The sequence below is a fragment of the Sciurus carolinensis genome, chromosome 2, assembly GCF_902686445.1.
Source record: "Sciurus carolinensis chromosome 2, mSciCar1.2, whole genome shotgun sequence".
NCBI classification, from domain to species: domain Eukaryota; kingdom Metazoa; phylum Chordata; class Mammalia; order Rodentia; family Sciuridae; genus Sciurus; species Sciurus carolinensis.
Genome location: NC_062214.1, coordinates 15,178,421 through 15,206,356, shown reverse-complemented (window position 1 = coordinate 15,206,356; position 27,936 = coordinate 15,178,421). Strand labels below are relative to the sequence as shown.

At 55.8% G+C, this 27,936-nt stretch overlaps 1 protein-coding gene across 3 annotated transcripts in view; it reads left to right on the top strand.

Annotated features, from left to right (window-relative positions):
* Nucleotides 1-344: 344 nt before the first annotated feature.
* Nucleotides 345-27,936, top strand: part of Tox2 (TOX high mobility group box family member 2) — a 126,960-nt gene continuing 99,368 nt past the window's right edge. For 2 of the 3 annotated variants that reach the window (XM_047540490.1, XM_047540491.1), the window contains exon 1: nucleotides 345-472. In XM_047540490.1, coding sequence (XP_047396446.1) covers nucleotides 374-472 — 99 coding nt within the window. In that variant the 5' untranslated portion in view covers nucleotides 345-373. Of the gene's footprint in view, nucleotides 473-1,739; nucleotides 1,784-27,936 lie in introns of those variants that run through there. The other variant, XM_047540492.1, reaches the window with a different exon arrangement.

The window sequence follows — 27,936 nt, the reverse complement described above, 5'->3', positions numbered from 1 at the left end:
AGATTGTCCCACTTCTGGAGAGGGGTGTCGTGCCGGCTTCTCCTTCCCGTCACCCTCGGTGGAGAAAGGCGGGACGGGGAAGGGCCGCTTGGACAGGCGCGCAACCCTCGCGGACCCTCAGGGGCCGAGAGCCGGGCGGGGAACCCGCGGCCGCCCGTCCTGGAGGAGGGACCTCCGGGCCGCGGGCCGGGCCCCCTGCCCTCGGCTGCGCCTGAGGCCGGAACAATAGCGCGTGCGGGCGGGGCGGGGCGGGGGCGGGGCGCTCCGCCGGGCGCCGCCCCCGGCCCGCCCCCGCGCTCGCACACCCGCTCGCACCCGTCTCCCACCGCCGCCCGCCCAGGCACTGCCCGCGGGAGCCGCCGCCGCGCCCGCCATGGACGTCCGCCTGTACCCCTCGGCGCCCGCGGTGGGCGCGCGGCCCGGGGCCGAGCCCGCCGGCCTGGCGCACCTGGACTACTACCACTGCGGCAAGGTAGGCGGGGTGCGGGTGCGCGGGCCGGGCGGGCTCGGCCCGCCCGCGCCTTCGGACCCCGGCCAGGGCCCGAGAGTCCCGGGTCGGAGCGCTGGGCGGCAGTCACCTGGTGGTTCGCGAGGCGGGCACTTTGGGACGCACACGGGGGGACACACACACTTCGACCCCGCCGACGGGCACGTGCCGCTCACACTGATACCCTCGCGGCCACATACACGCCCTGAGTTGTTGGGATCACAGGCAGAAGTCACCCCGACAGCCATCCGCACGACGACACAGTGTCTCTCACTCACCTCCGTCTCCCGACAGCCGCACATTCATTCACAAGCAGACACACAGTGACCTGCTGTCACAGACAGCCATGAACTGCTTGCACTGTCTTACCGTCCCACACAAGTCACCCTGACAAGTCATTTATACACAGCGACACTCAGCCACTCGCCCACGTACATTGTCAAGCCGCCACATGCAGGTCACCCATCAACACACTACGATGCCACACACCGTTACATGCCCCCATCCGCTGTCACACCCAGTCACAACTGGGGACAGTCACACAAAGAAGTCGCTTCGACAGTCACAAGCTCACAGTATGACTCACATAAGCGCACACTTGTCACACACAGCCACCCCCGAACGGTGAACCTCAGACAGATCACACTGACGTCGGTACAGTCACACGGAGTCACACCCAGGGACAGCCACAGGCTCCGCACTGCCCTTAACTCCCACCCCCACACCTTGGTCATCTACACTCGGGCGCCGGGGTTTAACTTCACCGCGCCACCGCGCACTAATTGGGCCATTTACTAATTGGCCATCACTGCCCGGCGGGGCCTCGGATTCCGAGTTGCAATGGCCAGTCGAGGCCTGTACCCTCTCGGGAACTGAGAGCAGGGTCCCCGCAGACGGGGGCTGCAGTGGGGGGCAACCCTTCCCCATTTTTTCAAAATCGCCGCCCCCACCCCAGCCAGATTTCTTATGCTCGGCGCTAGGGCGCGTCCCTGCGCTCAGGAAGCTTGCTTGTCCTGATCCCCCGACCCCTGAGGCGTCCGATCCCCGCTTCCCCGCTGAGCTCAGCCGGAACGTTTAGGGACAGCCGCGCGGTCCGTGTCCTCCTCTCTTGCGGTGGAGGGAACTTTCAAACTTAGTTGGGAAGCCAGACCATCTGTGCGTCCGCGGGTCGGTGCGTTGGTCCAGGGCCCGCTACAGCAGAGCGAGGCTTTTCGTCACTCGGAGCCCGGATTGAACAGCGCGCGTGGGTTCCCCCGCTGCCCAGGCGCGGATGCGCGGGTTCCACGGCGCTGCGTGGTGAGTGCGCGTCGGGTGGCTAGATCCGCCTCTCGGGATCTGTCCCCTTCCCCACAGGCTTTTCGTCTAGCCCCTGGCCATGGGGATGCTGCGGGAGGGGGCCGTCCGGCTTGGATCTCGGGGCCTCCTGAGCTGGGCCTCTCCAAGTGCGTCTTCAGGCCCTAGGGGAACCGCTTCTGGCACAGCTTTCTTCATTTCGCCCAGGGCGGCGGACCGGGGGCTGGACAGGAAGGATTTGGGCCACCACACCGACCTGGGACGTCCTGGGGCGGTGGTGGGCAGCAAGCGAGTTCTTGCTAAGGGTAGGAGTGATTATCTTTTGTCCGGTGACGGGGAAGTTAGCAACCGGAGAGGGGGATGGTATCCTGAAGATAAGGCAGGTTCGTGAGCTGCTTTCAGCCTGATGGAGGGAAAACATTAGAAGTAGCAAGTGGAGTTTTCAGGAGGAGGAAGGTTGGGTGTGGGGGCAGCTGGTCTGTCTTCTGCCTTTGGCTTTGCTGTTTTAGAACATGAAGTGGGCAAGGTAGATTCCAGCCTCTGCTTTGGATGCCTGAGTGGAGATTAGTACCCTAAAGTCTGGGTGGGTGGGTGGGTGGGGTCTTAGACAAGAGTGCTCCCTTTGGGGGTGGTGTTTTCTTTAAGCCACACCAGGCTGGGGTGGCCCCAATTATAGGCCTTTGGGAGGCAGGACACTCCTGAGGCCCCCCGATTTATCCGGAGACTCTGTAAACCTCTGACTCAGCACCAGGACCAATGTGAAATTGTGCAGGGGGCGGGGCTGGGGTAGTTATGAGAAGTGCGTGATTCTGGTTTCTATTTGTAATCTAGGGCCCCAGGCCCGTAGCTAAGGATGTGTCCAAAGTGGAGGGCCACCAGGATGTATGAAAGGAAGATCTGACCATGTGCTTGGATGTAAGACCTGCTACTCAGTCCTTCAGGCTAAGGCAGGGGAGGGCACTTGACTCAGCAGGGTCCCAGCATTGGTAGCAGATCCCTAGTGGGCTGTGATCTTAAGTGGTGGTGGTTGGGGGGTAGGGGACCACTGTGACCAGGAGCGCTCCTTTTCTGGCACTGGAAGCCAATAGGGGTTGGGGAGAGAAAGGCCCAGGTGCCACTCTTACAACTGGTCACTATCAGAGCTGGAGGGGAAACTGAGGCCCAAGGTGCAGCAGTGATGGGCACTTTGCACCTATAGGCTGCGCAGCAGAGCCAGGACACAGCCCACACAGTGGGGACTCTGTCCCTGGAGCCAAGACAAGAGGCTTGTTCCTCGGGGGACCCAGGCCTTAGGAACACAAGGACAAGCATTTACCCAAGTGATGCCAGACAATCAAAGGGCAGATGACCTGGAAGGGCCCTTGGCGACCGTCCCCTTGGAGACCATCCCCTTGGTGACTGTCCCCTTAGCAATTCTCTACACAGTTTCCCAGCCTCTTTAAACCAAAGTCATGAGCAGTGGTTGTTCTTTTGGTGTCTTTTGTTTGAGAAAATACACAATGTCTAAAAGCTGCTGTGGTTTCATTTTTGCTTTGGAATAGTTGTGTGTTTTATTAATCGCAACATTAGCAAGTCTTAGGAAAATAGCTTACCAGCTACGAGGCACGCACATTACTTCTTTAGTGTAACAGTGCTTGGTGAGCATAGGGGCTTGTGGCCCTGTGGCCCCCAGGATCTGGTGGCACCTCATCCTGGCAGCCTCTGATCTCCTTCTTCTTTGCTTCACAGAGGGGAAACTGAGTCATGGAGTGGCATCCTCACAAACAGAGAGCACAGCTGAGTCCTGAACCTAGGTTTCTTGACTCCCAGCCAGACACTGTCTGGCCTCCTTGGGAGCCTGTGTGTCAGGGTTTGGGGTTGGGAGCCTGTGACTTCCTTCCTAGAGTAACGGTGGGTTCCTTTCATTCAGGTTTTTGCCTAGGTGCTCTGCCAGGCTGGGGGGAGGGGGTCACTGGAAACTCCCCGCTCAACTCTGTCTGACTTGTGTGCACTGGCCATTGGAATTAGGTGAACCTGAGCTCACATCTCCATTTGTGACTTCATGACCTAGGGCAAATGATTTTTAGCTCATTTTTTTTACTGAATGTGGTTTAGAACAGTAAAATACAGATTTCAAGGGCTTGGGTCCATGAGTTTTGGTGAATGTAAACACCCACATAACTACCACTCCAATCTAGATGTAGAACATTGTCCATCCCCCCAGAGAGCCCCCTAATGCCCCTTCTGAATCAGCACGCCCATCCCCACTTCCAGCAGTGGCTTCTTATCTGACTTCTATTACCGATGCTTTATTTAAGTTCAATTTAGTTATATAACTATAATTAAATTCTAGCACTTCATATGCAGAATAAACATCTTTCTGTCTGGCTTCCTATGTTGTATCTATAGTTTATTCTGTTTTATTACTAAGTACTATTATATGGTACACATGTATCACAATCCATGATGGATATTTGGATTTATTTCCTGATTGGGGCTACTATAAATAAAGCTGCTATGAACATTCTTATACAAGTCTTTTTGTGGGTGGGGCAAATTATTTTAATCACTGAGCATAGGTATCTACTTGAGAACATGACCTGCCGCTGAGGTTCAGGGAGGTCCTGCAGGTGATACAGGCTAGGACAATTCTTGGCACCTACAAACTGCTAATTAGATAACAATGCTATTAACCATCTGGGACCGAGTCCAGCAGGAGGCTTAGCATCTCTGTTCTAAGCATCCTTCATTCCTGGACTAAACCTCCTTCAAGGCCAGCCTGAGTACCACTTTCCCCGTGCCATGCTCCATGGCCACCAACCTTCTCTTTTTCTAGGTACCCGTAAGAACTGGTACTGTATGGGTTGTGGCTTGTTCTATCATCCATCATTCAACTGACAAATCTTTATCGATTGCTTCTTTGTGCTGGCAGTCGATGCCACAACAATGAACTAAAGTGACTCGACTTGCTGCCCTCAGAAGAGTCACATCACTGTGGGAAGTTTTAAATGTGTGGATGAAGTATATGGTATTATAACTGACGGTGATACAATTTTGGAGAAATATGAAGCAGGAAAGAAGGTTGGGGGAGTCACAACCTGGGGCTGGTTTGTAATTTCAAATAGGGAGATCCGGGAGGGCCTTCCGATCTAGGCCAGCGTCCCGCAGAAGAATGTGCACATTTGGAATCATCTAGCAAGCTTGAAAAAACAGATTCTTGGGCTCTACCTCTAGAGATTCTGATTCATTCGGTCTGGGGTGGGACCCTGAGAATTTGCATGTCTGGTGAGCCTCCAGGCACTGCTTCTGCTGGTCCAAGGGCCACACTTGATGTATCTGTGGCTTGGTGGGTTGTGTGTGGTTTTCTTGTGGGCTCCTGGCAGGCACTGTGCACAGTGTCTGGCACGGTGCCTGCCCATGGTTGCTCATGTGCTGCCGGGTGCGTGGTTCCCCTCTTCCCCCACAGCACCCTGGGTACACCGCTGTGTCAGGATGGGGATCTGGTCAAACCTGTTAGCAAAGGATTGGAGTCTCCTTTTGACAGAAATCCTTGAAGTGGGGTTGTTGTTTCCGCCTCACCTGAACTGGAACTATGTGTGGCCTGCACAGCATCCGTGGGGGAAGGTTCCCAAACTTTTCATCTGTAAGCGACAGGTGCCTGCAGGGGGCTGGGTCCTGTGGAAGTAGCCTTGACCTGGGTGGGCTGTGAGCTGAGCTGGCTAGAACGAGGGGCCTCTGGAAGGATGCCTGCATCTCTGTTGGGAAGCTTTTTTAGCTTCCATCTGAACACATACCCAGGAGGGTCCTGCAGGAGCGTGCTTTGATATGTCAGCAGCAGCCCCGGCCAGTCTCTGCTTACCTCTACCTGCTGGGCATGTCAGGGTTCTCCTCTGGGTGTGCAGAGGGAAGCAAATCAGTGACTGTCAACCTTGCACCACAGTGTGGCAGGTGGTAGTGACAGAAAGGCTGGGATGTCTTTCTTAACTGGCGTTGGTGCACTCGGAGGGCGAGGAGGATGCTTTCCGAGGAGTGAATTGCTCAGCTCTTCATTCCCATAATGCAATACCTGAGACAGACTCACTTTATGAAGAAGAGCTCACAGTTTTAGAGGCTGAAAGTCGGAAGGACACAGTTCAGGATCTGAGGATCCCCTCTTGGTCTGCATCACCTCGTGGCACTGACATGGAAACAGAGACGGGGGTGGGGGCAGGCTTGCTGTTGTTATGATGAACTCTCATGGAAACTACCAAGGGGTCCCAGAGGACAACTCATGCCTGCAGTGACTGAGGACCACCCACTGGGCTCTGCTCTTGAAGGTTTCCACCACCTCCCCATACTGCCCCCGCCCCGGGACCAAGCCTCCAATCACACCCCTGGGGTGAGGTGGGGGCACAATTAAGCCATTTCCAAACCACAGCCAGGAGGTGGGCATCTTACGCAGGAGAAGGCAGGAGCCCCTGTCTCTGCCTTTGCTTTTGTACAGGCAAAACTCTTATCTGAGGTTTTATTGCCTCTGGTTTAGCTACTTGCCATCAATCCTGGTCTGGAAAAATTAGATGAAAAATTCCAGAAATAAACTATAAGTTAAAAATAACTTTGATTACAGTATATCTTTATAGTTATTCTAGCTTATTATTAGCTATTATTGTTAGTGTTTTACTCTGCCAGGTTGACAAACTAAATTTTAACATAGGTCTGTATAGGAAGAACCGTATATATAGGGCTTGGTACAGCCTGGGATTCTTGGCATGTATCCCCCTCAGAGCTAGTCTGGCACATAGGTGCTCAACAGGTATTTGCTGAATGAATGAACAAATGAATGAGTGACTTTGGGCTGGCCAGTTGTCCCCTGTGCTTGAGCACTTAGCTTCTGTTTGGCTCCTGTATTCTGAAGACTTTGTGGTGAGCACACAGAGTCCAGGGCAGGGTGGGACTGAGAGTCTTTGGGGACTGGCCATTCCCGAGGGGCTCCCCAGAGGAGGCCAGAGGGCAGAGCCCCACAGGCAGAGCAGCCAGCAGGGTATAAGAGCTGCAGGTCTCTCCCCACCCTTCCCCTCCTGTCCCCGGGATCCCAGGCTGTGTGGCTGTCTGCCCCTTGTGATCCCTTGGGGCGATCTGTTTTGCTTCTCTGCTTTCCTGCAGCTGGTCTCAGGAAACCAGGGCAGGTGGGTTTGGAACCAGCAGACCTGTGATTGAGCGCGGCCGTTATTCAAGTGCTTCGGTGTCCTCATGGGCAAGATGAGCAAGTCAGCTCCTCACCCATGGAGTTGTTCCGAGGACTATACAGCCCGGGGGCCCCAGCAGGCAGGAAGCGCTCTCCCTTCCATTCACAAAGAGCAGCAAGAGTTGAAATGTGAGAGGACCCTGTTGTTCCGCGGGGAGGGGCTGCCGGAGGCCTGGCCGTCCCCTCCCGCTGTGGCCCTGCCCAGCCCTGTGAGTGACAGACCTGCTTTCCTAACCTTGGGCCCTTCCCTCCACAGAGAGGAGAGAAAGTGGGTTTTGGACGCAGAGAATCGGTTCCCGTGACAGCTGCATCATTCGCTGGCTTGGGCTGGTGACTGTGCATGTCATTTAGCCACTGTGGGTCTCAGTTTTCTTGTGTGTACCAGGGAGAGTCCCCTCGGGAGCAGCAGGTGCTGGGCTCACAGGCTGCTGCACTTGGGACTTCTCTGGGGCCGAGATTACTGGCCCTGGCAGCTGCCTGCAGTCAGTGCCTGGATGGTGCAAGAGTCAAAGGCCAGGCAACCTCCTTGGCAGCCTCCTTGCCTCCTCTGGGTCAACTCTGAAGAGCTGGATGGCTTTCTCAGCAGTCACCTGCAGGGCCAGCCCCTCCCTCTGCCCAGTTGTGCTCCCCTCATTCCCTTCCCAAGCATCCCAACTTTCCCCCTTCTGTGAGCAGCACTCCATCTCAGAGTGCATTTGCAGGGTACCCAAAGAAAGACTGTCCCCAATGCTGGAGAAGGCCACCTGACTGAGCCCCGGCTGCGGGCCCCAGGCCAAGGCAGGCACACCCTTCCGCTTCTATTCTGGAACTGGGTGGTCCCTCGGTGCCACCCCACCCGTTAGCCGTGCGGGTTTCCAGCCCTCCGGACCTCGGCAGTCAGAACTCTGGCCGGCAATCTGTGTTCAGCTGCCCTCTGGTGCTCCCGTCCGACCAGTGTTTGAAAAGCCAAGTGCTCCTGGGATCAAACACAAGTCATTAAACTTTCCCCTCAGCAGCAGACCAAGAGAGTCACGGAGAGCAGTGTCAATCAGCAAGGGAAACCTGTCCTGCGAGCTGTGCTCCTAGGCACCTCCCTACTGAGACCCTGCAGACTGGGGGCTGCGTGCATGATGAGCCTCCCCTCCTGGGCTGGCACAGCCCCAAACCACCTCTCCAGTGGCTGTGCCCTCTGCGTGGGACACCCTGCCACCACCGTATGCACCTGCCTGGTGTTTTCCGGAAGACTCTGCCTTGGACGTCTTCCCCCACATGCGGGCGCTATCATTGCTCCCAGCCATTTTAGGTCTGATTATTCCTCTGCATTTTGAGCCCTAGGCTGCAGGTCCACCTAGGCTTTCATCCGGTGACTGAAACATTTTCCTGTTGAGTCACTGAGCTTTCAAGTTGGAGCTCAATCCCCAGCACTTTGCACACAGTAGGCACTCAATAAAAACCTGTTGAACCTCTAAGAGACCCAGCCGTAAACAGGTCGTTAAACAGGCCATTAAACCACACTCTTACTGCTCTTTCTAGCAGGCACCAGAATTCCCAGTTGTACAGTAGCAAGTTCTAAGCATCAGGGTAATTGATCAAAATTTATTATCCTGTGTTATACAACATCTTTTCACTAAAATATAAAATTACAATTTACCATGACTCATTAAGTTAATAATTACCTACCATATGTTTTTGCTGCTGCTCCCAAGCCATGCTGAAAAGTCTCCCTGTAGGCTTGGGTCCGTGTAAGTAAGAGGACTGTCAACCACGTGGATATGGTGACGGAGCCTTGGGACTGAGATGCTGGACAGAGCGCAGCCCCAAAGCTCTGCCACTGCTTCCCCCACCCTCTGCGGTGCGCCTGCGCCACACTTAGAGATCATTGGTCTCCTCCAGGGCAGCGTCTGGGGCATTTTGGTAGTCACCCTGTCCCACACGCCCCCTTGCCTTTACTCTTGAGGCACTATCTCTTCTGGGACTAAGGGGTTCCCAGCGGGGCCTCCTGCCTCAGATTTCAACTTCAGACATCATTTGCCCGTAAGATGCCTTCACATTACAACTAATTCAAACGTGCTTATCTCGGAGTTGGGCCTGATTTGCAGGAATGATTTAGAAACTTGTTAGAAATGAATCTGACTTGGCAGTATAACCCAGGGTCAATCTCATGCATATATTTTATTGTTCCATTGTGCTATGTTTTGACTTGAACTGAACTTCGCAGTGTCTTAGGTGGACCCCAGGCCTTGTTGCTCAATTATGCTGCAGGTATTTACTGAGTGCCCACTGGGTGTTAAGTTATGTCAGGTGCCCCCCTGCCATGTTTTCTCCCTTCTCTATATCCACTTGAGATGTAAGTTAATTTTTATGCAAAGTCCGTGGATTTGCATATGACTGAGTTTGATAAAGGTGCTTAGGTTTGTATCCTGTCACTTATAAGCTATGTGACTTTGGGCCTGTTGCTTAGCCTCTCTGAGCCCTACTTGGTTCACAACCACACTTGAACCTCAGGTTGTTGGTGAGCATCTGGGAGATGAAGTCAGTCATCCCTTTTTTCACTCTTGCTCCTGAGTGCTGTTCAGATCCTGGTTCCTCCAAAGAACAGCGAATGCAGGTTCCATCCTGGGATTTTATGTCTGTTTTAAATTACAGAATCCAGGGGACTTTTTGGTTGAGGAAAGTCTGTTTCCTCTCCTGTAGCAGTTCCCTTTTTCTGACTGCAGGAGGCTTTAAGGATCAAGTATACATTTAGACTCACAGAACCAACACAGATGACCCTTGGCACCACCTCTGGAAGCCTTTGGAGAGGGGTGGCAGCCTGCCAGGGGGGCACAGAAACAGCCCCTCTCTGCAGTGGTCCCTGGCGTGGCCAGGACCAGGAGCTCTCCTCTGTGCTGCCCAACCCCCATCTGGTTCAGGGCAGAGGATGGGCCCCCAGTAGGTGGTCCGAATCCCCCCCTGGCTTGGAACCCCCACAGCACATCTCTCCAGACAAGTCCCTGGGCTTCGCTGCAAGGGCCCCCAGTGACATGGCGGGGACGAGGTTGCTGCACCCAGGACTCTAAAGCGTGGCTTTCCTGGAAGATGCTTAGGACACACATGCATCTCCTCCCTGTCCAGCTGCCTCTTGCTGTGGGGGTCATTTCTGCCCTGAGCAGAGTGCCTCCCAGGGGCTTCACGGCCTCCTTTCCAGGTCCCCAGGGGAGTGGGGCTGGACTGTCAAGGAGGGAGGGACTGTCTTCCAAGGAGGAGCCAGGTGTGGCTGACCCTGCACACTGGCGGCAGTCTGGTCCCCAGGAGGGGCACACGTGGTGTCTCTTGGAAGGACGGCTGAGTCCTCAGTGTGCCTCGTGATCTGCCACAGGCCCTGTGCACGTTTTCCACTGGTCTGTAACATACTCCCTTCCTCCCCTCGCCCCTCTCTCTCTGGCCAAGAGATATGCCTATCACATTGACTCATTCAGCCATCAGCAGAGCACCCACTGCCCATGGTGCCCAGAGGTCAGTGCCAGACCTGGATCAGGGGTTCAGTCCTGGTTCTGGCCCAGAGGAGCCAAGCTGATTAGAGAGATGGACAACCTTGCCTCCATCCCCAGCCTCCCGGCCATCTGCCTGGACCCACCGAGGGCCTTGGCCTGCTGCTTCTTGCCTGGAGTGTTGTCAGCTTCATTCTTCATGTGACTGGCTCCTGCTCATCGTCTGGTCTCAGCTCGATCCCCACATTCTCAGACTCTGACCCCTTGATGCGTTACCTTCCCTACTCTTGATCTTTGGTCTAGGGTATTTTTTTTTTTTTTTTCATGGCATAAGAGATCTGTGAGATTGCTTGATAGTTCTCCCTTCAGGATGGTAGACTTAAAAACCTCTGGGCTGGTGTTTGTTCTGTTCTTCCCGGATTAGGTCCCCTGTGCCTAGGGCCTGCTGTGGAATGGTGCTCAGTAGAAGGTTGTTGGAAGACTGAATGAATGTGGCAGATTCTGTTCTCCAGAGCTGCGACCATAACATATCCCAGGTTGTGTTTCCAAGAAAAACCCAGCCACCCTCTCTGGGCCTCACATACCTTGTCTGTACATTGTTACCAGGAGGATGGGACACATCAGGTGAGGGACACAGTGTTCAGGTCTTACAAGGCTGGCGAATGCGAATCTTGCAGCAATAGGCCAGGAGCGTCTCCATCAGAGCCCAGGGGGGACAGTTGGAATCAAGAGCTTGGGTGTTGGAAATCCTGGTCCTTGTGATTTTGAATCAGTTCTTGACTTTCTGGAGCAAAGGCCAGCAGCCCCTGTTTTGAACACTTCCGTCTCTGTGCTGGGATGACCTGACCTTCGGGAGGGAGGCTTCACTCCCGTTGCTTGGGCTGGGACACCGGGCACACACGCCTGGCCTTCAGAGATAACGCAATCTCTCTCCAGCCCCTGAGAATGCTTCTGTTGACCAAGCAGGACTTTGGGGGTGGCTTCTCTCCTGAAGTGATCACCCTCCTCTCTTTTTGTGTGTGTGTTTGGTACCACTGATTGAACTCAGGGGCACTTCGCCACTGAGCCACATCCCCAGCCCTATTTTGTATTTGATTTAGAGACAGGGTCTCACTGAGTTGCTCAGTACCTTGCCATTGCTGAGGCTGGCTTTGAACTCTAGATCCTCATGCCTCAGCCTCCCGAACTGCTGGGATTACAGGTGTGCACCACCCCTCCCTTTTAATTTAACTGTAGATTCTAAACACCATGTTACCTGCCCAAATGTGTAGGAAATGGGGAGAGATCACCTGCTCTTGGCGGCTGTGCAGATTTGGGAATGCTGTTGGCCTGGGAGCTCTCCTTGAACATGTCCCCTCACCCCGGCCCACCTGGTCTTTTTCTTTTCCCTTGCAACAGCGTGTCATTGACCTGTTCCTGTGTGTCTTGGTCACCGCCCTCCCTTTTTCCCTCTCTCCCCCGTGAGGATGTGGCCTTCAGGAGGGGCTCTCTGTTGGGTGCTCCGCCCCAGCACCTCTGTGGCCCTGCCCCCGTGTTGGCATTCCAGATCCATGGCAGTCTCCTGCGGACACCTCTCAGGTTTCTGCTCCAGGGCCACCCCTCCAGGAGGCCTCTGCTGCTGTCCTGACCCCGCTAGCTTCCTAAAGCTGTGGGCTCCCCGGGAGCTGGGCTGCACCATGTCCCCAATCTGGGAGTGGGGCTTCACTCGGGGCAGCTGGGAGCTGTGGATGTTTGTTGCAATTTAGAACAATCTTTGCTGCGGTTTTGTTGGGGGAAATTGGACGAGGGACAAGAGCAGATCCAGGACAGCAGTTGGGGGGTGACTTCTGTGGTCTAGGAGAGAGTCCATGTTGGCTTGTGGCCGCACTCTCCAACATGAGAGCCACTAGCCACATGTGGCTGTTTCCATTTAAAATATGATAAAGTAAAATTTCATTCTGTGGCCACATGAGCCACATTTCAAGTGCTCTGTAGCCACGCTTGGGTAGCTGGTCTGGGGCAGGGCTGGTACAGAGAATTTCCATCGTGCAGAAAGTTCGGTTGGTCCACCCTGGCGGGTGTGAATGGAGCGGAGCAGGGGAGATGGGAGGAGGTAGAATGTGGGGATCTGGGGATGGGAGGGATGAGGTGTGTGACAGAGGGATGGATGTCAAAGATAAGACCAGGTTGTTGACTGTGGCCAACATAGAATTCCTGAGTCAAAAGAGCGAGCATTTTTGTGGTTCCCCATTCATGTCGGCTTGTCATTTTCCCAAAACGGTCAACCACAGTCACCAGTAGCCTAAACTTAGGTGCCCATTTTTCATGCCCTCCTCATTATCGTTTGAAAAATCTTGGTTGTGTTTCTGGCTCTTGCCACAACTGCCTTCATTTAGGGTCCAGCATGTGGACCGTGAGGTCTTTGTGATCAGGGAATTATATGTATATTAATGCAGATTCAGTGGACAGAGTTATGTTTGCCATTGTGCCAGGATCTCAGGCTTCTTAAATGCCTTTGGTAATATCTCCAATCGGACGGCAAATAGAAAACAGGAAAGTTAGTAATAAAAAATGAATCAGGGCGATTAGCAAAAGGTGAGCCGCTTCCCTCCTCGGGCGACAGGCAGAGTTGACTGAGCTTTGCAGGGTGCCTCCTGTCCAAACAGGATTACTGCAGCCTCCGGGGCTGGCCCTGGGGTCTGCTCAGCACATAGGACTTGGTTATTGCATTTAGTTTTGCAAAGGTCATGGGTATCCCCTCGGATGGGGGGCTCACACCCTGGGGGTCTCTGAAGAGGGGTTGCTGCCCTCCCCCACCCTCTGACTCAGGGAGGGCCAGAGGCTTCTTCCTCTAGCAGAGACATCTGTGGGCCTGGCTTCCCTCCTCTGCTCCAGGGTCCTGGGGAATGTAGTCACCCATATTTCTAGCATCTGCCCTCGGGGTGCTTTTGGGGACCCCTTCCTGGCTATCTGGTGGGGGCCTGAGTTCCCTTCAAGAAGGAAGAAGAGGCAGAGGCTTTAATTGACAAATGCCAACGCTGGGACTAGTTCCTCTGTCATCAAAAAGAAACAGAATTTTGGTGGCCAAGTAAGGCACGCGGGGTTTGAGCTCAAGCCACCTGTAGCTTTGGGATGCACACGTGCCCAGAGCAAAGGGCCATGTAGACCCCTGCTGGTGGTCAGGTGGTTCACAGCCACATGAAGAGGCTCGGCTCTGCAGTTGCTGACGGGTAGGGTAATGTCTTAGTCTCTGCAGGCTGATAACAAAACCCCGAGATCAGGTGACTTTTAACAACAGAAAGGTATTAGTGTTCTGGAGGCTGGAAGGTGAGATCAAGGGCCAGCAGATTAGGCGCTGGCAAGGCCCACCTTGATGAAGACAGCACCTTCTCACTCCGCCTCCTGTGGTGAAGGGCCAACTGGGGTCTCTGTGAGGGTGCTGATCCCAGTGACGGTATTCTGCCCCATGACCTACTCAGCTCAGCACCCTCAGAATCTCAACACGGGAATCTGGGGGACACAAGCACTCCGACGACAGCGGATAACATCCATGTGATTTATACGATTGCCACGACAGATGGGAAGGTTTGGGTGATACTTAGTTCACTAGTCACCACAGCAGCCTGGTAACCAGCCTAAACCAGGACTTCTCAAACTTCAATGTGCACGTGCTTATGGGGTCTTGTTAAAATGCAGATTCTGATGCAGTAGTTCAGGGCGGGGCAGAGACTCTGCCTTTTTGGAAGGGTCTAGTTGATGCGGGGTGAGGCCCTGACTGAGCACCAGTGTGCGTGTGTGCGTGTGTGTGTGCATGTGTGTGTGCACGTGTGTGTGCACGTGTGTGCGTGTGTGTGCATGTGTGTGCATGTGTGTGCATGTGTGTGCGTGTGTGTGTGCATGTGTGTGTGCATGTGTGTGTCTGTGTGTGCGTGGGTGTGCGTATGTGTGTGTGCATGTGTGCATGCGTGTGTGTGCATGTGCATGTGTGTGCGCATGTGTGTGTGCATGTGTGTGTGTGTGTCTGTGCGCGCGTGTGTGTGCGCGCGTGGGTGTCTGTGCATGTGTGTGCATGTGTGTGTGCATGTGTGTGTGCGTGTGTGTATGTGTGTGTGTCTGTGTGCGTGCGTGTGTGCATGTGTGCGTGTATGTGTGCATGCGTGTGTGTGCATGTGTGTGTGTGTCTGTGTGTGCATGTGTGTGTGCGTGCACGCGTGTGTGCATGTGTGCATGTGTGTGTGTGCATGTGCGTGTGTGTGCGTGGGCGTGTCAGGCAGAAACGCCTGTGTGCAGAGCCCCAGTCCGGGATTCCTGTGAGGGGCTCGGTGGGCGTGCTCTCAGGAGAGCGGGGGAGCGGCTCAGGCCTGGGAGAGAGCGAGGACGTGGCCTCCCCTGCAGCCCTGCTTCAGCCTGGTCCTGGGGAGCCCCGGAGCAGGAATGATGCCCAGCGCGGGTCCCATCTCGAGGCCAGGGTGGGGCCTTTTGTGGCCCCCATGCCAGTCATTGGCCAAGGGCTGCAGGAGGAGGGTAGGAGGAGGTGACAGGCTCAGGGCAGTTCCCCAGGGGACAGGCACCTGGGGACATTGGTTTCACAGCCATGGGGGGATGGCGACAGCCTGGAGGGCAGGTCTGGGTGGGACCCCTCAGCACCCACAGTGTCTGCCTGACAGTGGCCTGAGGAACGTGGGCTGGGCCAGGCCCTTGGTGGCCTGGGTGGCCTCTTCTCTGTGGGCACTGCTGTGTTGGAGCTCAGGAGGCTTTGGTCACAGTTGGAGCTTGGTCCTGTCCTTGTCCTTAGGCTGTCATGGAACCTGACAGGAGGGGTGGGTGGGGGTCTGCACAGGATGAGGGGCAGACAGAGGACGGGGAGGGGACAGCCATTTGTTGGATGTCCTCGGATGGATGTTTCATGTGTGATTTATTTGCTGGGTACACACCCCTTGTAACGCGCTGTCCTCTCCACCGTGCAGAGGGGAGCCGAGACCCCAGAGGGGAGGGGACTGGGCCACGGGCACGATGGGACCAGGGTCCACGCTGCTTGCTGGGAACAACCCTTCTCCTCCTGCAGGGGTGGGGAGGGGCAGCCCTGCCGGCGAGGCGGGTGGGAGGGCGTGGATCCAGGCTTCAGGGCTGGGATCCTGCAGTGGGAGCTGTGTGCTCGGAGGTCGTCCAGGGTCGCCCCCTGCTCGGCGGCCCCTTCCTGCCCCGCCTCTGCCGTCTTCCCCGCGCTCTGTCCCCCTGGACTCAGACCTCTTCCTTCCCCTGCGTCTGGGTGTGCGTGTGCGTGTGTCTGGGTGTGTGCTGGGTGGGTGGAGCCCCCTGGACCCATCCATGTGGCACACCTGGGGAAGGTGGGCATCTGCTTTCTCAGAAGGTGCCTTGCAGGACAGAGGCCCTGAACCAAGCTGCTGTCCAGGCTCCTGACTGACCCCCTTCTGTCCCCCTCCATCCTGCCCCATGGTGTGTGCTGGTGCGTTGGAGGTGAATGAGGAAGGGTCACAGATACTTGTTCCAAATGGAGACACACGTGGCCCTGCGTGTGCGAGACCCTGGGGGCCAGGATTCAGTCTGCGTGTCTGCAGGGGTGCGCTGTCTCCCACCTCTGTGGGCTTTTCTCTCCCAGTCGAAGCTGACCATGCCCTGCACTCTCCTGTCTCTTCCAGGCAAACCTCTCATGCAGGGTGTTATGTAAGCTGCAGTCACAACTTGGTACTTGGTGCACGATGCTGATACTAAACAGGAGATGGTAGCTGCCACGCTGGGTGGAGTGGGGGAGGGCGCTATTTATTGAATATCCACTGTGCACCAGGGGAGGGTGCTATTTATTGAATACCTACTGTGCACCAGGCAGTGGATGTCCTTTGCACACTATCTTATTCAACCCCCACCGTAGCTCTACAAGTTATGCATTATTGTCACAGACCTGATACCTGAAGCTCAGAGAGGTTAAGAAACTCTCCCAAGGTCACGCAACCTGCAAGGAGCAGACCAGGTTATGCTCCTGGATCTGCTTAGCTCTGAGGTCTGGGCTTCATTCTGCACCATGTCCTCACACGTGCAGGGTCTGCAGCTTCTTTTCACGGATCCTTTCTCAGATGTTCCCCACTGAGCGGTCTTGGGATGGGATGCGCTCTTCCTGCCTCAGAGACAGGCAGAGCTGGGCAGACATGAGCACAGCCCTGTCCAGGTCAAGCCAGGCTCCTGGGCTACTAGGTCGCAAGCCCAGGGACCTGCCCCTCCCTGCCTCTGTTCTTTGCCAGGTCCCCAGAGGCTTCTGTTGTTTTCAGCTTGACGTTGCGTAGACCAGGCACGTGCTCTTGGCTGTGGGCGCATCGTGGCAAATGTTCTTCTCTGAGTTCCTGCAGTTGTGGATTGCTGTCTAACATGCCACTCAAAATTAGTGGCTTAAAACAGCAACAATTTGGCTGAGCTCGTGGTTCTGTGGGTTGGCCGGGAGGTTTTCTGGCTGAGCTGATTGATCTCTGCAGGTGCGTCCCGCCTCTGGGAGCTGGTGGCCCAGGGTGCCCTGGCTCACGTGGCTGGCGGTGTGGCTTGGCTCTCTGGCAGCCTCGCTCTCCAGAAGGCCAGCTCGGGCATGTGCACCAGGGACTCCCAGGCTTCCTGGCGAGCAGGAGGGAGCAGGTCCCAGCGCACCAGCATTTTCAAGCTTCTACACATGTCACATGTGCTGCCGTCCTAGGGGCCAAAGTCCCCTGGCTGAGCCCAGACTCCAGGCTTGAAGAGGAGGATTCCCTTTCTCACGAGAGGAGCCCTTTCATCCCAGGGCAGAGGACGTGCGTGCAGGGTGGAGGATTCGCGCTCATCTTTGTGATCGACCCCAGCTGCCCCACTCTTTCAGACCATAAGCTCGTTGAACCCCTCTTCTGTGGCAGGCACCCCATTCTGTGGCGGGTGAACAAGACAAACCCAGGGCTGTACTTGGCGACCTCTAGACCCGCCAGTGAACAGTCACATGACGAAAGCCATAATGGAAGCAGGACGGTGTGATGAAGGCCAGCTGCACGGGCTGGGGGATGGGCGGGAGGACTTCTCTGATTCTTAAGGGGAGGCTGCAGGAAGACGGGGGCTTCCAGGTGGTGAGGACAAGGGAAAGCACTCCAGTCAGGGAGCAGCACGTGCAAAGACCCTGTGGCACATTTGAACACCCAATGAAGTGCTGGTCCCAGCAGCCCGGAGCTGAGAAAGGGGCTTTTGCCTCCCAGATGCCCCGAGCAGCTGTGTGTGATGCGGCAAGGTGGCTGGGGAGGCCTTCCCTCATTGTGGGCGGCTTGGTGGGGCAGCTGCTCACGTGCGGCCCCTGGAAACCCCTGTGGAAGAGGGCTTCACACATTGCAGCGGACATCACTGCACAGGGGCAGCTTGGGCAAGGGCCCCGAGGGAGCGGAGGGGGTCGGGTGCACAGGGACGAGGAGGACAGTGATTGAGATATGTGGGCCAGGCCTTGGGCTAGGGGCGTGGATTTAGTTGTCGGACAGCAACCATGAACGGAGAAGGACGGGGTCAGATCTGGTGGGAGACCCGTGGCAAGGGCACCCAGCAGGAACGCCTGGGCACTCACCTCCCCAGCCAAACCTGTGCCCAGCCCTAAGCCAGCCTCTGGTGCCTGTGTGCCAGGCTGGGAGGGGGTACCCGAGCATGGGATCCCCCGGAGCTGCCTGCTGCCTCCCCTGGGCTCCCACACTTTTAAAAGGGTCTCTCTCGGGATATCGGGGATATAGCTTTGCAGAAGGCCAGGGTCAGTGAGAGCCAGACTCATGATCCTACATGACCCAGAACGGATCAGAAGAAGGAGAACAGTCCGACACGTCTGTGTTCGAATCCCCGCTTCTCACTTACGTCACATGAGACTCCGGGCAAGTTGCTGCCCAGCCCAAGCCTTGGTTTTCTCAGCTGGAAATGGGGCTGGTCTTGTGTTTCCCAGGGCAAGTGAGGAGGAGCCTGGGGCCTGAGTGGTTGCCAGCGCCTTTGCCCGTGTGCACAGCAGCTCCTGCCCGTGTGCAGCCGAGGACAATGTGGGGACCCTGTGACTGCACAGTGAGTGGAGCAGACCCTCCTCCCAGGCCCCAGATGTCAGTGACGCTGTCTTCCCAGAATAAGCAGAAACCATGGAAACCGGGATGTGTCACCGGGCCAGGCCCTGCCCAGTGATGGCAGGAGAAGGGCCTGTCACCCGGTGGGCCACTCCGAGTGCAGCCGCGGGCTCACAAGGCCCTGCCTTCCCACCGAGGCAGGACGGAGAAGTGGTGGAGAAGTCGTTCCGACCGGCCACCCTGCTTGTTGCTTTGGTTTAGATTTTAGACTTGTCCTGAGATAGGATGAGACAGGTCACCTCCCTCCCTGTCATCTCCTGACCCACGTGCTGGAAGGAGTGGCCAGGATGCTGCAGGCGGCGCCCCGAGCAGGACGCATCTACCCTGGGGGAGGGCGGCGCTGACACCCACCCGACAGCCTGGGCCCGTCCCGGGGTTCAGCTAGCGAGGGGCAGGCGGGACCTGATCTCTCCTCAGCCCCAGACTCGGCCTGCACTGCCCCTGGCGGGGGGCTCCCAGGGGGCAGCCGCTCCCAGCACGTCCACGGTGGGGCCGTGAAGACCGAGGGGCCAGCCCTTGTGTTTCTGCTTCCTGGCCTCCGGGAACAGCGCGGGCAGGAACAAACTCCTGCCTCGGCCCCCGGACCGTCCATTGTCTTGCTTTGGTGCAAGTTGAGGGTTGGGCTTTGCCTTCTGTGTCTGGAAGACTCATGTCGAAGCTCCAGCCGGGCAGGCTCCCATATCTTGGAACCTCAGTGTCCTTACCTATAAAATGAGGGAGTCTGTGGCTCAATGGACGGTGTAGCATAGTGGTAGCGAGCATGCATGGGTGGCCCAAGTCTATTTTTCTAATCCCGTCTCTGACAATTACTTGCTGTGTACATCTAGTAAGTTGCTTAACCTCTCTGTGCCTCAGTTTCCTCCTCTGTAAAATGGGGACGGTTATTGCATCCTCTTAATTTGTGGTATTCTGTGCAGGGATTTCTTCACATGAGGATTGGGAAGAGTTGGGTGAGAAGAAAGGACAAAACCCAGTTCTGGCTCCTGAGGCTGAAGTCTGCCCAAAACCCTCCCCTTCACGCTCTGCCAGGCCCACCGTACAGTTCCGCCGTGGCCCTGCCAGGAGAGGGCATGTTCGTAGAGTGGCTAGGGCAGGTGACGAGCAGGGCAGATGCCAAGGCCAGCGGGGCCCTTTAACAAACCAGGCTGGGATGTGGCGCTGCGTGTGGGTCCCCCAGACCAGCCCCGGGTGGGGCTGGGGCCCGAGTGAGGGCGCGTGGGGCGGGACGGGTCAAGAGTTCTGACCTGCCTCACGGATCAACCACACGCTCCTGCCTCGTGCCTGGCTGCGTTTAACTCTGATTTTGGACCCTGTGATTGGACAGCGTGTGGCCCCAGAGCTTACTTCCTGTCCCTGACACCTGAAAAGAAAAGTCACTGATCTCCTCTTGCTGGATGGTTGGAGGATCCAAGGGGAGACAGAAAGCGTCAGTGCCTGGCATACAGTAGGTGCTTCCTAAATGCCCAGGGAGTGTGTTATATGATCCAGCCCAAAGGTTCGGCCAGTGCTCATACCGAGCGCCTTGCGGGGATTTTCTCCAGAGGCCCCTCCTTTTCCCGAGGCTGGGGGGCCAAGTTTCACGGAGAGCCGGGCCGCAGGGGCCTGTTTCCCTGGCCAGGACGGGAGGCTTGGGACTTGTTGGCAGCAGGATGTCCCAGGGCCTGAGGGGCGGGGACAGGGAGTCCCAGAGCTTGGGCAGGGCTCACTCCTGGAGAGCCTTACAAGGAATCCCAGTGAGGACTTTGACCTTGAGGACCGTGGGGGTCGGCAAAGGCTTTTTCTTGGGACCAACAGGCATGGAGTCACTTTGTCTTTTTTGCATGAAAACTCTGCTGCTTGACTTGGAAGTGAGTAAGAGGGTCAGGCGAGCCAGGCCGATGGTGCGGGCAGTGACTGGGGAGGGTGGAGGGACAGGGCACCCTGACCCCAGCATCCCAGGCCAGGGAGCTAGACAGCCCCGGGAGGCACAGGGCGCCTTTGGTCGCCTCCCTGGGTGGGGCGTGCTGCTCGCAGCTTCTCAGCTCTTAGAGGCGCTGACGGGCGTCACAATATTGTGACGTGAGGCCCCGGAGCTGACTCGTTACCAGCTTACCTGGCGACGAGCAGCCGCCTCAGCGCCGATGGTTGGGCCTGACAGAGCTAAAATTGAACTTGGCAATTACTGCTCCTGAGAGTGCTCGCGCCGCGAAGGAAGGTTCCAGGGAAATCAACCCTGGTAATCACAGGGCTTAAAATTAGTCAGTTACTATTAAGGTCGCTCTGCCAGCGCGGGCGTGGGGGGCGGCAACTCCGGGGGGCTGGCTTGGGTCCCGGCGCTCGCCTGCCCTGGGTGGGTTTTTGGTTGTTGTTGTTTTGTTTTTAGTTTAATTAGTTCCAGGATGAAGGCTGGAGAGACCCAGTGTTCCTGTCGTGGCGCAGGGTGGCCATGTGGCCGATGGGTGTTTTTGTATTTTATTTATTTTTTGCAATACTTGCGATTGAACACAGGGGTGCTTTCCCACTGGGCTACGGCCCCAGTCCTTTCTATTTTATTTTGGGACAAGGTCTGGCTAAACTGCTGAGGCTGGCCTTGAACTCTCGATCCTCCTGCCTCAGCCTCCTGAGTCACTGGGATCACAGGTGTGCGCCACCCGCCCGGCTCTGATGGCCATTCCCAGGCTCTGCTCTCGTTACCTGAAGGAGTCGCACCCTGTGTCTCAGCTTGGGTGTTGGCTCCAGACCCTCCGAGGGGGTTTCCACCACAGCTCTGGGCCTCCCCTGGGGACGCTCGAGGCACAGCACTTGGTGACTCCTCCTTGTCCCTGGGAAAGGAGTGGTGTGACGTGGCTGGTGGCTCCTCAGGTCTTGGAGGATGGTCTCCACAACCTCGGGATACCTGTTCTCATTTTGCAGATAAAGAAAGTGAGGGCCCAGAGTGCAGAGGGCGGCAGAGGAGGAAGCCTCTGCAGACCTGGTCGTAAGCAGCTGGGGTGTGTGCAGGGACCCTCGTGAGCACAAAGACAGAAACCTGGGCCACTCGTTGCTGGGAGTCTCGTTTCCCTCTTGTCAAATGAGGACTTGTGCCATGCAGGCCGAGAATTAAACGAGAGCATCCGGCGGCTGTCACTCATGACAGGACATCTATGGGCCACCTACTTTGTGCCAGGCACTGGATCAGACCCTCTCCCTGGGCAGCAGCCTCTGTGCGTGATGATCCCAGGAAGGGACCACTAGTTCCGATGTAAACAGAGGCGCCGCGAGGGTCTGACTGTCCAGGTTGTCTGGACGAGGGAGGGTACGGTCACAATTCAAACCCAGGCGGGCTGGCCCCACACCTGCCCGTTGTCCCTGCCCCTCACTCTGGGGACAGTTGAACATCAAGAAGGCAAGGCAGCCTAGATAAGCTGCCTCCATGGCAGAGAAGAGAAGCTTTAAGGCAGAAATATCTTTTCTGAGAGGCTGCGGCTCCTCCGCAGGAAGCTGAGTCATTTCTCTCTGTTTGGAACCGTAACCATCCAGCTGCCTCTGAATCTGAAAGCTAAAGCTACAAACTGCTGCGGTCCTCCAAGGTGCGGGGCTCCTTCCTGGCTCCACCCCAGGAGCGGCTGAGCGGAGGGTCTGGAGAGATGGGACCCCTCCAGCCGCACGGGTACTTGGGCCCAAATGTTCAGTGCACAGCAGAGCGCACTGCGTCTGGAACAGTCAGGTCCTGGGGGCGCTTGCTGAGCCTCAGTTACGGATCCCGTCCGGCCGGGGCACGTGCCCCAGCCCTGCCTGCCTCTGGGCTGGTGCTGTCGGGGCCTGAGTCACGGTGGGGAAGCTCCTTACCCCTGCACCGCACAGTCCTGGGATGCAGCCTCCCACACGGGGGCAGAACCAAGTCCAGACCCTGCTGTCCCAGGCTGGACTCCCTTCCCTGTGCATGGATGGCCGAGTTCAGCCTTCGGTGGGGAAGCAGGGACTTCCTGTCCTGCCCGCAGCGGCCCACCTCTGCCTCTGGAAACGCCCGGTCCCTTCTCTGTCTGGACAGCCCCCGACTTAGGGTGGCTCCATTCAGGGTGGATTTTTTTTTTTTTTTTTTTGCGGTACTGGGGATCGAACTCAGGGCCTTGTGCTTGCAAGGCATGCACTCTACCAGCTGAGCTATCTCCCCAGCCCATCCAGGGTGTTTTGACTCTGAGAACAATACACTCTTCTGATTTTCACTTTCAGCATTCAATAAGTTACATGAAATTGTCAATATTTTTTTATTAAATAGGCTTTGCATGGATAATTTTGCCCAACCATGGGTGAATTTAAGTGATCCGAGCATGTTTAAGGTAGACTGGGCTAACCTGTGACATTCTGGAGGGTAGGTGTCATAAATGCAATTTTTTTTTTTTTTTTTTTGCTACTGGGGATTGAATCCAGGGGCACTTTACCACTGAGCTACGTTACCAGCTCCCCGGACTTTTTATTGCCCCCTTGAGACAGGGTCTCACCAAGTTGCTTAGGACTTTGCTAAGTTGCTGAGGCTGACCTTGAACGTGTGATCCTCCTGTCTCAGCCTCCCAAGTCACTGGGATGACAGGCGTGCGCCACCGTGCCCAGCATGCATAAATGCATTTTTACCTTACACACGGTACCTTCAAACTTTGATGCACTCAGCAGGACTGAACCTGGTCATGGGTCGAGGTGCACCTGCACACCTGAACCCTGCCCCTCCTTACACCCCATCTTTTCCAGGAAGCCCCTTGCCCAGCTGATGACTCTGAGGCCCCTCACTGAGTCCCATCTCCCTTAAGTCATAATTTCTGACCTTTGGGCGAGCAGGATGCCTTTGAAGGCAGGGACAGTGTCCTGTTCATGCATTGCTCTGTCACCTGGAACCATGACCCCTATGGAGTAGGGGGTAGGCAGAGGGCAAGGAAATGTTTGTTGAGTAAATGAATGACTGAATAAAGGCTGACTGAAGGATTTTTACCTTCTTGCTTTCTCTGTGACAGTCAACTAATTTATCGGAATTTCTGGTTTGCGACTAGCAAGTTCAACATTCAGGAAGCAGTATGGGCATCTTTCCACCAACAAATGCCATTTGTTTTCATGGCTGCATAGTATTCCTTGGTAAGGAGAGCCTTGATTTATTTAACTACTCCTGTATACATGGGCTATCTTATCATTTCCACATTTCTTATAAATAATGATGCAATAAACATCCTTGTTCATCCATATGAATTTGGATCTAGAAATTTCTTTCTTCTAAGTTTATATAAATATTCACGCATAGTTTCTTCTCCTTCTAGCACTCTGACAGCTTTGTGTGGGCTTTTAAATTCTCAGTAGTCCTGAAGTTTTTATCCATTTTCGGATCCTGGTGCAAAATCTGCCTCTCTTTTTCCTTCAGAAGAGCTCTGCGTGCTTGAGTTTGGCCTTGGCTTTATGGGCTGTATGTTCTATTTCTTGAGCACCTACTGTGTGTCAGGCCTTGTGTTGGTGCTGGGACTCAGAGATCATGGTCTCAGCCATCAGGGAGCTCAGAGCTGAGTGAGGAAGATGAGCAGTAAACACAGAAACAAGACCAAACACCCCACAGAAACCACGGCTGGAGGAGCATGCGGTGGAGCCGGCAGTACTGGTGCCGGTGAGCCGAGGAACCCGCACTGCGGAGGGAGAGCTCTGGGCAGGGCCAGGAGGATGAGGAGGCAGCTGAGGGAAGGGCGGGGAGAGCTTTCAGGTGGAGGGAACGGCAGGAGGAAGAGAAACGGACACAGAAGCCCTTCCAGAAGCTTCTCTAATCATCCTCACCCTCTCCCTCCTCCTGGGACACGCTGGGCACCAGCCCCTATCACATGGCATCTGCTATTCCCTGGCCCTTCTCTGCCTCCTGGTTCCTTCCCTTCCAAGGGTCCCGTGGCGGAAGGATTCCCCAGCACTCGGCTTGCTCGGTCCTGGACACGCGTCCCCAGTGGCCCTTTTCACTTCTCATACGTCCAAAAACAGCACTCGGCAGGGTGCATGACCCTTAATAGGTACTGCTCTCCCCGTTCTACGGACGAGGAAACCGAGGCTCAGGGAAGGCAGCTGCTGCAGCGGGCAGCACTGGGATTCGCACCCAGGACTCTTGTCCAGCACTCTCTCTTCTCATGGAGCCCTAATTTAGTGACATTTTGGTGAAAGCTAATGAGACTTCTGGGGTTCCACCAGGCCTGGAGCTAACATGGTCCCAAGCCCCATCTAGCCTGTGGCGAGTGACCTTGTCCCGCACCTAGGACTTCAAAGGAGTGGTAAGGGGACGGAAGAGTGCCCATGTTTCTGGGGGCTTTTCGTTTCTGTTTTTTAGTACTGGGGATTGAACCAAGGCCACCTAACCACTGGGCCACACCTCCAGCCCTTTTTATTTTTTATTTTGAGACAGAGTCTAACTAGGTTGCTTACAGCCTTGCTAAATTGCTGACTGACTTGGAACCTGTGATCCTCCTGCCTCAGCCTCCTGGGCCGCTGGGTTTACAGGCGTGGGCCACCGCACTGGGCTGTTTCTGTTTTAAATTGCGAATGTAATACATGTTTGTGCAAAAGAAAAAAAAAATGAAACAAGGCAAGAAAGAAAAAAAGTAGCAACTGAAAATACCTCCTTCTGCTCCCTGGGGTAACCACTGTTAAAACTGTGCCTTCTCCCGTGCATTTCCAAACACACAGTTACTATTTTTGCAAAAGTGAGATCATGTCCTTGACCTTTGGTCCCAACCATTCCGAGCCGGCACCCCAGAGCCTCCTCATCCATCCTGCTCCGTAGAATGGGTGAGTTTCTGCTTACCAACCAGACCGGGGTTTAGACATCCAGCTGGCCTGCGTTCCCTCCGGAAGGAGCAGTGTCCTTGGGCAGCATCTGCGCCGGGCACAGGTATTCTGCAGGATGGAAGCCCGGAAGTCTAATTGCTGAAAGAGGAGGAGTGCCAGTTTCCCACGTTGACAGGTGCTTCCCGGGCCCTTCCTGGGCACACCTGCTCCCAGGCAGCCTGCGAGGGTGGGCACGACTTGCGGAGATGCAGAGCTGTGCTCTGTGGGGGGGCTGCCTCCCCTTCTGCCCCCTGAGACCCCGTGCGGAGACCCCGTGCGGAGACCACCACCAGGAGCTCCCCTCGCGCGGGCCCAAATTGGGATAGGAGATGGAATTTGATAAAAGAGGTTAAGTAACAGGTTTTTTCATTCCACCTTATAGGAATGGGATGGGGGGGGCGGGGGTGCCGGGCCTCCAGCCAATAGAGGACCCAGAGTTGTCAGGAGGGCTTATAAAGCTTGCTATTTCTGGCACTTTTTCTCTTTCTCTGCTGATTATGCAGCAGAATCGCACAGAGGCTGTGGCGGGCTCATTCTCTCGCTGCCTGGGCTTCTGTGGAATGAGGCTCCGGCTCCTTCTCCCTGGGAGACGCATTGCAGGTGTGTTTCTGCGGAAGGTAAGCAGCAGTGCCCGCCACCTCGCCCGGTGGAGGTGGTCGGACCGGTGCTGTGGGGTGAAGACAGGTGATGCTGGGTGGGAACAGACAGGGACCGACGGGTGCCTGTCACGTTCTGGAATGAGGATGCCCCGGAGAGCCCAGGACCTGCAGTTGGCAGCTCTCTCCTGAAAACGAATTCTGGAGGTTGGTTGGTGAACTTGACTCTGCAGAGCAGGCTCGGCCCCTGGTCTTGGTGCCCAGGGCATCCTGGGGACCCAGGGTACTCAGCAGACATTCACTCTTGCTTTCCTTCATCCTCACGCCACGCGGGAGGCCTCTGCCCAACTCTGACCAGGAAGAATGAGAGTAAGATGGGACAGTCCAGGGCATGTCACCCAGAAGATACTGGGCTGAGCAGTGGGAGGGGCGAGGAGTAGCGGGGACGTCACCAGGAACAAAGTCAGGTTGCTCTGCCATTGGATTTGGAGACTGGGGAGTCAATAAAAATTCCTCCCCCAATTTAGTGACTGTCATTTTTTTGTTGTTGTTAAGTAAGGAGGTGGACAAATAACCGGTTGGGATCTCCACTCACCATCCCATTATAGACAACAACAAGTGAGGAAGGACAGGTCACAGATCGAAGGGAGACTCCTGCACATAAGGAGCAGAGGAAATTTTGAACGCAGATACCTAACATGAGTGGCACTTTCCAGCTGCGCCTGGGGGACTGTGCCGGGAGTTGGCTGAGCTGGGGACTCGTTACGATTGACAGCTCTGTACCCAGCCATCTAGGAGGCCTGACCTCTTCTGGTGCTCGGATTTATCACAGTCACTGTTGGAGATCTGGCTTTGGGCACCTGCATCCCAGGAACGGAAGCTGCCTGCCAGGATCTGTTTCCCCTCCCTGGGGAGCTGAGGGACACCAAGAATCAGCTGCTGTCCTGGGAGGACCCCTCCTCATCCACACTGGGTCTGGAAGCCAGCAGGAGGCAGTAGGCCCAGGGCTGCCAGAGGGCTCCCTGTGCAGCTGGCAGGGAGGAAGTGACCCTCAGAGCCTGCTGCATGCCAGGATCTGGTCAGGGGCTGCCTTTTCAGCTTCACTGTGGCACAATACAGTCTGTGACAGCGGGAAATCTCCTTCCAAGTCTCAGTCTCCTCATCCATAAAATGGGACCCTGATTCCTGTCTGCCTGCCTTGTGATGGTTGTGTGTGAACGTGTATGTGTGTGTGCACACACTCAGGCACACACGCGCTGCCTCGCGTGTTTCCCAGTGTGTAGAAGGACCTTTATTCATGTTGCCTTGTTAGATGTGCAAATGACCCAGCACATGGCTCGGGTCAGGCGGAGGCTGAGGCTCCTGTTGCTGTAGACGTCGGCTGTGTGCCTGGAGCCAGGCTCCGTGTTCCCTGAAAGGCCTGGCTGAGAGCGATTTCTCGGGTCTCTGGTCATTTCCAGGGGGTCCCAGCTGGGAAAGGAATTCATCAAAGGACTTACTGACCCGGGAGAATAGTCTAGGGAGGGGAGGAAGGCCTTGGGAGGGAGACTGTGGCTGGAGGGCTGCCACCCCTTGTTGCCCCCTGCCCAGAGAACAGGAGCTGAACCCAGGTTTAAGTCCTAGCTTTGAACCATGGCACTGTTCCTTGCTTGCTGTGTGACCTCAAATCAGTCGCCTTACCTCTCTGAGTCTATAAAATGGCAGGTTGTTAGGATGACATGGGACAAGATACATAAAGCACATTGTTTGTGCTCAGTAAATAAAAATGTTCTCTCTTCCTGGGGAGCTTGTGATTGGAATTCAGTGTGTCTGCTGCAAATGGGCTGGCACCTAGTAGGCACCCACTGAATACTTCTGGGAAGAGCGAAGGTGCCCAGGAGTGGGACACCTGAGTCCTTGCTGGGTGAGCCGGGCAGGTCTTCGCTCTCACCTGGCCTCTGACTTCCTCCAGAAAATAATTCAGGCTGGTCCCAGCAGTTCCTTCTGCTCTACTGTCTTGGAAATCGGGGGGTGGGGGGCCCCCAGA